The 12,769-nt window shown below is 50.2% G+C and overlaps 1 protein-coding gene across 3 annotated transcripts in view; it reads right to left on the bottom strand.

Moving 5' to 3' along the window:
- Nucleotides 1-12,769, bottom strand: part of Rhp (GTP-Rho-binding protein rhophilin) — a 225,301-nt gene that overhangs the window by 71,582 nt on the left and 140,950 nt on the right. The window contains exon 1 of one of the 3 annotated variants that reach the window (XM_075704434.1): nt 7,329-7,406. The exons of the other annotated variants lie outside the window; for them this stretch is intronic. Within the exon in view, the coding sequence (XP_075560549.1) occupies nt 7,329-7,340 (12 nt within the window). The 5' untranslated portion in view covers nt 7,341-7,406. Of the gene's footprint in view, nt 1-7,328; nt 7,407-12,769 lie in introns of those variants that run through there. 3 annotated transcript variants of the gene reach the window in all.

Raw genomic sequence — 12,769 nt, 5'->3', positions numbered from 1 at the left:
TCGCGGGACGCCGAGTGGGCCGCGCCGGTCGTCGCGGGGTGAACGCACCGCGACAGGTGTCGGCAGACGCCGCTCCTAAGGCACGCACGCACAGGGGCAGGCACTGACAAGGGTATCGCGCTGTCCTAACGCTCGGCCCCGGAAATCGGGGACGTCACTTAGCGCCGGAAGAACAAGACGTGCGCGCCCACGTGTCCGCGCCGACATAAAGCGCGCGAAGGATACGACACAAAGAAACGACCACGGGTTAATACGAGGGTGCGGCCCCAGGCGCTCGTCAAGTCCTCAAGCGGGCGCACTTGTTCGCGACGGCGCGCGCAAGGACCATTTGCCGGCTTCCCCCGAGTCGAATGCCATTATTGCAGCGGCCCACCAAGCGCTTGCGTGCTAAAGGCACCGGCATGCGGACGAGAGATGGCACAAAGAGAAGCCGCCCTATGCGCGATTTCGCCCTCCAGTTTAGTGTCGGCTTTCATTTCTGGCGTGCGGCAACCGCTTCAGCAAGCAGTTGTGGCGCCGCATGCTCGCTATCAGGCTCGCGCGGCGATTACGAATCCCCGGCGGACAAGTCGTGATACGTCACTGGGGGGTGTGTCGCAGCGCACCCTCAGATCGCAGTCCGCGATGAGCACGCCCACCGTGATTGCAGCGACGCCGCAACAAAGTTGTTGCACGATGCATCTTTGGCGCTTTGAGCACGCTTGTGCCATCGTGTTTTTGAGCCTCATCTTGAAAGTACACGTATGTACAGTGTCCTGAATATTTCGCTGCGCGCGTTCGATAAAAGTTTTTGCGCTCACCGCTGCACTGTTATTGCTCAAATTTTGCAGAATGATCGCATTTTGGCGTCGACTACGTATAGTGTATTATTTGGCACAATTAATTGCCTGGTTTTTAAGAAATAAAAAGGTGCAAATTTTCCTACGCATGTGGGAATGCGAGCCGTTGCCGCGACAGCGCAAGCATAAACTTGCGTTGCCACCTCCCGTCAGCTGCAGAAAGCAGAGCTTCAGGGAGGGCAGGCGCCTGTTCCAGGCATATGATTATTGTATGAAACTATGGTTCCAGGCAACGTTACGAGATTGTTCCAGGAGCGGGCAACGCAAGGCAGCCCATTCTGCAGCTGACGGCAGGTGGCGATAGAAGTTTATGCTTGCGCCGTCGCGGCAGCGGCTCGCATTCCCACAAGTGTAGGCAAATTTGCACCTTTTTCTTAAAAACCAGGCAATTAACCATGCCAAGTGCCATACTAGAGGAAGTCGACGTCAAAACGTGATCGTTCTGCAAAATTTGAGCAAGAACAGTGCAGCGGTGAGCGCAAAACATTTTTTTTTTTCGAACACGTGCAGCGAAAGATTCGGGACCCTGTATGTATGTACGAATGAAGGGAATGTAATTGAAGCCGCCACAGGAAGGAAGCTAACCTCGCGCGCCGATGAAAGTGTACAAGAGGAAGTGACGAGAGTCGCACGCGAGTAAGAAACGAGAAGCTCGAAGAATGCTTGCTGTCTCACTCAAGTGTTAGCCTCGCGCCGTGATGAACACAAGCATCCGCAAGCTGCCCGCAGAAACGTCGCCGAGTTGGACTAAAGCTCTTCTCCATACACGTTTTGGCCGACGCTGGCGCGTACATGGAGGGGCTTCAAATTGGACCACAGTCACGAGCACATGCAAAGACACGTTGACGCTTTGCAAATCTTCCATCAAATAGTGAACACTACAACTGAGATGGACCCCGCGAATTAGGACGAGTGACGCTTCTATCAGCGGTTCCTGACGACCAAGGCATGCACGCGGTCACTGCGCCGGTGGTCTATACACGCTCGTCGCGTCTCAGCAATCAACGACTATAGGATTAAAACAAATGACGCTCACGGATAAAACAGATTTTTAGTTTTAGGGACGCAAACCGCCGGGCGTACAAAAGAACCCAGAGGGAGCACACAAGAGCACTAAGTGCGCAAAACGGAGCTTGAGTGCCCCCACGCCTGAGTGTGGCTTGCAGCCACAGAGATAAAATTCTATTATGCCGTGGTGCGATGTTTCCTACGTTGCGTTTATGAAAAAAGAAAGCCTCGCGTCAGCTATCAATCTCGTTTTTGGCGGACTAGTCGCCACGCTCGTAACATTTATTACGAATGCATTATTTTTCAGCGCTGCCATTGCTCAGTGAGGCGTAGTGGAAACTTGACTGCGCAATGGTTCTAGCCAACGCGAGTGATAACTCGCAGGGCCAGTTACACTCGAAAAAGTGTCGCGCCTCCAGTCGTTTCATGAATTACTCCGACCATTCGCGATGCAAATCAATAGAGGTGCCCTTGTCGGTTTTGCAGTTGCACCCGCACAGCAACCCAAGCACCTCATTTCTTGCTTGCCGTATCAGTTGATAAGCACTACTAACAAACAAGCAGTCGCAAAGCCGAATGGAACACAATGGCGTTATCGCATCTGTCACATTCTTTTTCATCTTGCTGCAATGCGTGGGTACTTGCAAAGCCCATCGGCCTGTTAGCACTGGGGTTGCAAAGGCCAGTGGGAAACGGAAAGCACTGCCAAGGCGCTTATGCAGAGGGAGACGGCGTTAAGGACTTCGTGCACCAGATCGGCGTTCAGCTTCGAGTTCCAATACTACGAGACTCCGCCACGCACAAGTACGCACACGCTTTTTCCGAGTATAGTCGCACAACACGGATACTTTAAGCTATAGTATATAAAAATGTCGCGACCGCGATGTTTGCACGACTGCATTTTTTTTTCTCTCTCTTCGTCTGCACTGCTGATTACATTGGCAAAATCACCGTCTTCACGCAATGAAAACAAACAAAATCTGCTCGCAATGTAGTATGCCAAGCTAACTGTGAACTATCTTGAAAGGCATGCCACGTCGAGTGCGATGCTAGAAAATGTAATAGCTCGCCGGTGACTCAGGAGAAGAACGAAGACTCACTTAAGCGATGGAGCGGCTTATCTTTCGTGACCTATTACGCATTGCCTCTCTATACACCCGAGAAAAGACAGAGGTCAATGGCCAGAAACGGCACACTCTGGGCTGTATTAAGTGGGCCATAAGGGCCAGACAAGCAATATTAATCACCGAGAGAGAGCGCACCCATCACTCAGACGTACCACGTGCCCATAGTCTCGGCCCTGGCGCCCCCTTTAAGAACAAGTGATCACGCGAGACAATTCGCGCACTAAGCGATCAAGTCGGCATTGCAGGTAACGCATGGCAGGCATTTTCGGAAGAAGCACAACAGTTTCCAGGACAAACCAGTACAGTTATGCTAATGCTTCCCTGGGCGTGCATATGACCCAAACAGCGGGTGAGTTGAAATACAACGCATCGCTTCATTCATTGGAGCGAACCACGGACACTAACCAATCGACAAACACTGTCCGCGCAGAGATAATAAAGTTTATTTTGATTCAGCAATCCCATGTCTCAAACATATGTGCCCCGCTACACCTAATACAGAAGTTCAATAACTTGTAGATGTATGCGTACCTCATAATCAGACGGTGGTTTCGACGCGTAAAACCCCAGACTTTTTAAGCAGAGGCACGAATTGACACACATACCCGGAGAAGGACACAAAAGACGGCGCCACCGCTACCAACTGTTTCCATTATGCCCTCAAAGGTCATCTATGAATTGCACACAATATATATCGAAGACATGCGCAGGACTTGTAAGACAACAGGGGAATAACGAGAAGAAAAAAGAACAGGGAAATGTTTTTGTTTTCCATGTTCTTAAAGGGGGCGCCAGGGCCGAGACTATGGGCACGTGGTACGTCTGAGTGATGGGTGCGCTCTCTCTCGGTGATTAATATTGCTAAATTTTTTTTTTCAAATGACAGAAACGATAGTTTGCCCATCTAAACATATTTACTGTTCATTTTAGTGTCCTTTTAACGTCGATCCCAACGCCCTTTCTGACCGGTACAAGGATACGAACGTGTCACTGACGCCGTTATCTCCCGTTTTTCTTTACGTAGTAGGCTCCTAAAATTTCCCTAGCAGGCGTGTTCTGGCTTTTTGCCGTTATTTCTGTGTCTGAGAAGCGCCGCTCACATCAGCAATAGCCACAATGCGCGGACAAGTGTCCACGCGCATCGCGGACAATGTGTGTCAAGTTGCGTCCCTCTTCTAACAGCCGTGTTTCACCAACTACAGCCCAACAAGACATACTCCCAATCATGTAGCAACAAGCATTTGAACGCGTTGCGTAGACGATCCGTCTTACTGGCACTCAAAAGCCTCCGGTGTGCTGCTCCTTCCCTGCAAGCCCTTTTCCGATCCTCCACCACGATGCGGCGTTTATCCTATTTTTAATTGATAACAGGATGACCAGCGCTTCCGGTTTTGGCGCCAGCAACTGATAAACTCAGAGGTTTTCGCTCGGCTTGCATTTGAGTTCGTGTAAGTATATTTTGCATGCTCACAAGACAAGTAACACAGAACCCGGACTAATATTTCCTGAGCTGACAGCAGTGTCGTTAAACACGAGCGGAGGGCGTAGCTTTTATTAGTGGAATGTGCTGTGGTTTTTAGGCGCCGCCTTTCGTAGTTGATGGAAGCGCAAATGTCCGGTTTTTGACGAAATAGTAACTGCCTAGGTGTCCTTGTCTTTTTTTTTCGACCACGTTTCAACGTTAGAAAATATATTTTGGTGTTTTACGAGCCAAAACCACAATCCGATTACGAGGACGCATTCCGATGAGGGCGAAATGCAAAATAGCACGTCCTTATTAGATTTATTCACGTTAAAGAATCCAAGGTTGTCAAAATTAAATTCAGCTGTTTTACGCGCCAGAACAGCCTGATTTTTTAACCTATGAATCTGTGACGTCACAATGACGTACTGGCACTGAGGTTTCGGCGCGAAATTAATAAAAAGAAGCCTTCATTTTCTGCCTTAATAACGAGACATTGTTTTTTTTTTTTCAAATGACAGAAACGATAGTTTGCCCATCTAAACATATTTACTGTTCATTTTAGTGTCCTTTTAACGTCGATCCCAGCGTCTCAAGATGTCTCCCCTTCAGTGCTCATGTTTCCGGAAACGTTACAGTATATGTCGTCTACGGTAAGAACTAACAAAAAGTAATACGACTGCAGTTTCGCTCTAAAGAACAGTATATTTACAGGACTACGCTTTCACTTGTGCCATTATGAATGAGACATTTAGCCAATCGAAAAAAAAATCTGCCCACGACGTCATCCATAAGCGCCTCTTGGTGGCAGACAATTCGCTACAGACAGCGCAAAAAGTGCTTCAAAACCGGACAGGCGCACTATCTGCGAATGCGGTCAGCGACTCCGGGCATCCCTGCCCTAGCGGCGTACGAAACAAAGGAAAAGCGCCGAAGAAAGTCACCGGGAGGGCGAAGACCATCCAGGAAGGTGGGGAAGGAGGTGGCCCCTCCTCGTGCTGCACCAGATGTGGCAGCGGGCGGCGAACACGTGGCCAACCACCACAACCGGGCGCGCCGGTCACGTGGCACGGGCAGCCACGTTCTGCAGCCGCCTGACATAACGTCCGGCTATTCCATCCTGCCCTTTGCGGGGGTGAGGGAGAAGCCAGGCATGCCAGCCCGCCGCCGTAGGCATGCGGTCAGTAGGCAAGGCTTCGGATAGGTAGAGGTGCTCAGGCGGACCCTTACTTCTCCCCCACCTCCACCGCTTTCCGAGGTCGCCCGAGCAGGTCACGAATTCCTACTTTTGTTTACAAACAAGGACAGCGCTACAAAAGCGCCTAGCTGCCCAGAGCTGGCCACTAGCTCCCCCCATCCCGCTCCCCTTACTCCCACAAAGAGCGATAGGGGGGGGGGGGGGGGGCACTCTAGCTCGAAAATGCCGCCGAAGTCTTTTCTTTGACTCCCCGGGTTCTCTCAAGTTTGGTTCCAGCTGCCGGTCACCGTTCAAAACCTGACAACTCTCTGCACAAATATGCGAGGCGGGCTTCGAGAAATAGATGCACGCCGAGAACTACGTACAAGCATTACACCGAGCACCACGTCGTATTGCACCAACTTTTGGGGGACTTCACAGCTTAATTCACGAACAGACGAGAGCTGTCCCTTCGGCTTCATGCAAAAGTAGCGTAATATTACAGCACATTAGGAACAGCACGACAAGAAAAAGAAGAACAGAGTGTGTCCTGTGTAGAGCTATTTAAAAATCTGCCGTTTAGCAAGACGTACCGACTAACCTAACTGAACGCGCAAATAACAACCTACGCACTCAGCTATTTTGAAAATGCCAGTAATTGCCGGGATTCAGTATCAAGAGCCAGCGCACAAACACATCTCAGTAAGCGACGCTACGCATGTGTAGCAAATTTGGTCAATGAAGTACGATCTGTGATCAGTGTATCATACATACACTGATCCACTGGTACGAATTTACTGCTTCAGTAGTGTGAACGAACGCGAAATGGCTGAAACAGAAAACTTGAACACAAATAACGCAACAATAGGAAACGCAGTGTTTCCGTCAATGAAGGCCTGTGTACGCAACCGGAAAATCGCAGCGACCATAAACGCTCTATTTGTGGATCAAGCGAGCGCAACAATGCCGCATCGGCAAACAGGGAGACACGAACCCATAAAACGTCACCAGCATCTGACCAGATCGCAAGGATACGAAAGACCAGGTTTAAAAGCAAACAAAAATGGGACAGTCACACAACCGCCGTGCGATAAGGTCGATCGTCGCAGGTGAACGGACGGGCGAACGAGCTACGAAATCGCGCGAGAGTGACGTCACATGATCATTTCCCGGTTCGTCCGCAGTCGAGCACGAGCAGCGAAACTCGCTGGCCGGCACACTCTGCAGTCGACGGACGGGTTTCAACAGCCACGTGACATACTTGAAAGCGTCTCGAGAAATGGTGAAACGCGCCGATCGAGGTATCTCCGCGTAAGCCGCGAGACCGGATGAACTCCTGTCGAACCGACGATAGACCCCTAATCCGCGACGTGACTTCAGCACGAGCTATGTGCGAACGCCGGCACGGCATCGCCACGGCACCTTGGACTTACGAAGTCGCGCCGAACAGCTGCGTGCGAGTACCTCAGTAACTCGCTGATGCACAGCATGAGTTCCCTCACTTTCGCACCAGAGAGAGTATCGAAAATGTTCCGCGACAGCCAAAACACCACGTTGCCACGAAATGTAAACAGAGCAACATGCCGTCTGGAATGCACGGCAACAAGGCGTCCCAAGAGAGGTGCACTGTTACACTGCGATCCATGCGATCACGTCCGCTAAAAAAAGAACTCGTTCAGACCGACGAATAGAAGCGAGAGTGGGGATGTACTCACATCTTCAGCCATGGAACCCGCCGAAGGCAGCGGCCAGAGAACATGCACGATTAGTCGCACAGAGCGGCATGAGTACCGCAGAGGGCGGAATACCGAAGAACCGATGGTGGCGCCACCGCTTGCGCCTGGCGGTGACAGCTACAACTACAGCGCCCTCCGCGGCCCCGCTCTGTGGAGTCGGCTCGCCGCGGCGCTTCCCCCAGTCGCTCGGTCGCCCTCCTCCTCCCGGCGCGGGGTGCGGTGCGTGCTATGCAGCCCACTCCCCCCCAGCGAGCTCCCTTGCTCTCGGTTTACCTCACGTGCCTGTTCACCAATTCAAATGGAGCTGGGCGTAACGTATGCATCAAGCCAAATGAAGCACGCAGATACGTGCGCAATATCAGTGTGCAAATAAACAACAAACGTACACGAGAAAACTAATACGAGTGCACGCAAGCAGCATGAAGTTTTTAACGCCACAAAAGGGCGGCAGGGGTCACATCTTTTTTTTTTTTAGCTTTCCGGCTTATGATGACAGCAAAGTGACAACACCTCAGTGGGTGGCACAAAAGAGGAAAATTTAATAACCATAAACATGCCAATAAAAAACTCAATTGCTAACACAAACATGTGGAGCGCGATGACAAATCAAGATTGAATGAAAGGACAGCGCGGTGAAAGAAATCGGACAACGAAAAAAAGAAAACAATAAAAACACAATATGCAGTACATAATGAAGCTTCAGTACATAATGAAGCCAAGGGACAGCCAGTATGTACTCAGATGCTTATTGAAAGCATGGGCTTATATGTTTTTTTTTTTTTTTCTGTACCAATGACATAATTGTGACTCGAAAACCGCCGTCGTTGCTCAGTGGCTACGGTGTTAGGCTGCTGAGCACAAGGTCGCGGGATCGAATCCCGGCTACGGCGGCCGTATTTCGATGGGGGCGAAAACACCCGTGTACTTAGATTTAGGTGCACGGTAAGAACCCCAGGTGGTCGAAATTTCCGGAGTCCTCCACTACGGCGTGCCTCATAATCTGAAAGTGGTTTTGGCACGTAAAACCCAACGTATTTTTTTTTAATTGTGACTCGAAGATACCAAATAAGTCTGGGAGGTAAGTGGGTAGAACGATTCGCTTCGGTACCGCGGCTATACGTAATCCACCCATTCGTGCAATCGCAAGTTCGGCGCGTCCAAGTCATATGTTCGCACACTGCTTGTACAACTCATGTCAGCTTTTGACACAGGCTGTCTTAGGTGAAAGTCATGAAAGCACTCCCAAGCATCTTTCTGCCAGGCATTCTTTGATGCAATGATAGTGGGTCTTTTAACAGCGAATCCTCTAGGGCGCTTCCTTCTCCTTATTTCTTTTCTTTTTTTGAAAAGCTCCCGGAAAATGTCCGTTGAAAACCACAAACTCCATTCCTTTTGTTGCTGTCTCTGAATAAAAAAAAAATTAACAAAGCTCAGTTGTACCCCGCAGGCCGTGTGCATCGGTGCGCGCATTCCACGAGCTCCGCAAGCAGCCCATTTACTGCGCCCTCACTTGCAAAGAGCCAGGGATGCAAGCGGACCTGGAGGAGTTCGTACGACAGGAGAACGTCGAGCGAATCAACGCTACGGCGGTCGAGCTCTGCTTACAGCTCTCAGGACGGCATTGTAGGCGCTTGAGTTATTAAGACGAATCTCGACAATAGACAAGGATCCTTGCGCTGTTTTGGCTCGCAATGAAAGGTGGTACACGACGCGACAAGGAGACCGAGCGTCACGAATGCCGGATTTGAATTTGCAGCGGTTCTCGGCCGCGTCGTCGCTTATAACGCTGGTATGGCAAAAACGAAATGCATGCGTACGAACAACACTGTCGTTTCTAGTTTTCAGAAAACGACTTTCTAAACCGCAGAAAACACAGATACTAGAACTGCAGAACCAACGGTTTACAACGCGAAAGTGCGCGCTCAACCACGCTGACATCGCTAAATGAAAATCCCAATGATTCATATCGCATTTCACGCGCAAGCAAGAGAATCTGCGCGGCCGGACCACTCCGTCGTAAGCTTTTATCTATATAGGTCTGCCCCAAATTCACATGAACACGCATACGCGCAAGACAGCGACGCCAGAGATATTCTTCTCAAAGCAAAATGAGTCCGTTTCAGACACTCGTGCTGCATACGGCTGAGTGCGGGCACACCAGGCATAATCACTTTGCGGCATGCATTTGCACAGAATACATTGCTTTGGCTACCACCGCCGCCCATTGGTGTTTCCGCAATCTGTATGGTCCACGAGTTATTCAATCTGCCGCTCTTACACGTGATGGAGCAAACGACGGAATGGTTTGCGACAGCGCGCGGAGACTGACGTCTCCCGCGACTCGCATCGATCGGTTGCGGCCGAGCAACGCACAGTCGCCAACTCCAACGAACAAATCGCGCTTTGTACTTGCAAATATGCTATCGGCATTTCGGTCGCCATTTTGTAAACACCGTGTGGCGTTACATCGAAAATCGAGTCGGCGAAATGGAAGTTACGTCACCGCTGTGCAGTCGCGGAGTTTGCGCTTGGCATCGCGCTTGTACATACATGTTCGAGTAAGAGGTCAGTTTTATACCGTATGCTAAGCACCATTGTCCCAGAGCTTAAGAGACAGCGCATTGCGTCCGCAACAAGGATGAAAAGTCAGGCGTGCACGGTGTTTATGTATAATGTCTAATTTACATAAACAGTGACAAATCGCTGAAGGCCAGCGGCTAGGAGTCCCGCGAATGCAAAACCTCCTGTGCACTGAGTCCTCGGTACTTGTTAAAGAATCTCAAGTAGCTGAAACCAATCTGAAGTATATATCCGTTCACTAAATCATGGCTCAGTCTGCAAGTGTTGCTCTGAAGAGTTCGTTTGTGGAACTTTATTAAAAACCGCGATACGGTTTGAGCTTTAGCTTGCTGGTATGGCTTGATGGCCAAAAAAGCGTCGCAAAACACGGAACAAGTTACACGACAGCGCGGTTATAGCCCGGTGTGTAAATCTCACCAGTATACCAGCACCAGCTGTACGTAGTAGCCGTAAAACAACATCTCAATTAAAATTAGACGTTGCACGTGGTTTCAGCGCAAAGTGATGACGCAAGAAAAAAACGCTTTTTCACGTTGCAACCGCTTTCAAGATGTCCGTCAATCCGATTAATCAAGACAAAAAACATAGTGATTAGATAAACATGGGTTCAGAACAAGTATATGCTCCGTCACAGTGCAACCATTTTCAGGGCTAGACAGCTTGCACGGCGCGCAGTCTTAATCACGCATAAACTAAACGCTGCCAAAATGCACGCGGTTTCCTTGCATCAGCTGTTCACGTAAACACTAGACCAGTTGTGCAGTGAAAGACGTCGGTCAGGCTTCTGAGCAGTTTCTCAACATAATGGCTTGCAGCCCCAGGGACACCGAGTTTCTTATTATTACGAGGGCGGCGCAGGTCGGAGGCCGTGAGGCCTTGCAAGATGGACGTTGGTGCTTCAAGGGCGACTCTTCTGAAAGGCCGCGCTGTCCTGAGCATGAGGAGCACGACAGAGCGATAAAGGAAGAGAGAGAGAGAGAGAGAGATGTGGACAGACGCCAGTGCGGCGATGAGGAGGAATTTTTGAGCTATTCGCAACGACTTGGTTGCCAAGTGCCGCGGGGGGAAGTTCGTTTCGTGATGGTATCTGCCACATTTTATACAACGGCGAATTCTCAATGCACTGGGGCTCTTCTTGAGCCCAGAGCGATCCTTCGCCTTTAACAGAGGCTGTATGTGGTTAGCAGTGGAGATATGGCGCACACATAAATCTCGGTATACGGAGATAGATACGGCCAGCCGAGTGCCATGCTACCGCAGCTTCATACAAGAAAGCGCGCGCCATCGCACACACGTTCCAGAGCTTTTGTGCTAGATGGCGGAAATTGCTCACCTAACGACGTCGCACTGCGCACCATTGAGCTTCAAGCAACCTGTGCACGTGAGCTCGAAAAGTGAGCGCGTGTAGTTTATCAGGTTCGCGTCCCCCGAAGTGGGCGTGCTGTTTAAAGGGTGGCCCGAATGTCGACACAACTGCGCTGTTATTCACAGCGAGTTCATCAAGTCTTCCGTCCTCCAGCGTCAAAGCACCCTTCGGGAATCTTCAACATCATTGGCCGGAGTGCGTCTGAGGTTTCCGGACACCGAGCTGGCCGCGAGAGTGGTGTCCGCGTGAGCAAATGTTTCCCCTCCACCCGTGCGTCGATTTGTACACTCGTTGTATAGGTCTAAGTGCAAACGGCTCACATGCTGACAAGAGGCTACTCGTCCCATAGCGAAGAGCGACGATGACCATAAGACCTATATACACTTTCCGTCACTGAGCAAAGAACGGCGGCTCGGTTTTCACTGACGCCCGAGGCCCGTATACCAGGCAGGCATTTCGCTGCAGTGAAAGTAGCGCTTAGGCATTGTAAAAGATACTAAACGATTCTGATCGTCTCCATTTTGTGCTGATGTACAGACAAGAGGTAAGCAGTAAATGCCAACACCGATAGCTAGTGAAACCCTCCGTTTGAATTCCCGATCAACGTTGTTCAACTCTTGAGTTCGCCGGTAGTGTTCCCGAAGCATTTAAGACACGCAGGTTCCACATCAGGCTGAAATCATTCAGGCGCTACAGCTTCAAGGATGAACAGAGCAGCTTGCCAGACAACCGAAAGCCGGGCTCGTTTGTAGTGATTCCTTTACTCTATAGGGAGCGCCGTATGACGACGAACCATATGTCGCTAGTCTCAATCAGCTACGATAAACCACTTTCTTTTTTAAAAAAATCATTGGTTCAAGTTACGTGAAACACCCTGTATAAGTGTAAGTTCTGACATCTTATAATAAGAAAGCAGAACTTAGCTATGGCGCGAAATAACGACATGAGACTGGCGGGCTTGCCTGTATCGCTCTTTTTTTTTTTTGTTTTTTTGGTCTGAAGGTAATATCGATATTATTAGAATTTGTAGGGCCATGAGTAAATGCACGTCTAGATCAGACTCAGAATTTCCGTGCCAGTCATGTTAAACATGTTGTAACATGATCTGTGGCAGCGCAGCTTACGTAAATTTTACGCGGAATGATGTAAACTTTATCTTGACGTAACTTTAGGCCTCATATTTTCATCATGTTGGGCATTACCAATGTTTGTGCCGTTTATCTCTGAAAGTGTGAATATGTGCCCCCCTTGAAAATGTCGCCGTGTTTAGAGCCTGTATATTCAGTGACAAGGTGGACCGAGATTCACTTTCCTTCGATGAAACTTTGCCGTCGAACCCCGCGTACGGTGGCAAACCGCGCGTGGAGCTGGAGCGCAGGGTGGTTGCGGGTGCGCCCGGCAGCACGCCCTCCCCAGTGCTGCTCTAGACGCCCGCACAGCACACGTAGCCACCGCGCCCGGGCGGCGCGCGCCC

Source organism: Dermacentor variabilis, chromosome 1 (genome assembly GCF_050947875.1).
Source record: "Dermacentor variabilis isolate Ectoservices chromosome 1, ASM5094787v1, whole genome shotgun sequence".
Taxonomy (NCBI): domain Eukaryota; kingdom Metazoa; phylum Arthropoda; class Arachnida; order Ixodida; family Ixodidae; genus Dermacentor; species Dermacentor variabilis.
Note: the sequence above shows the minus strand (reverse complement) of the source record. Positions and strands in the feature narration are given on the sequence as shown.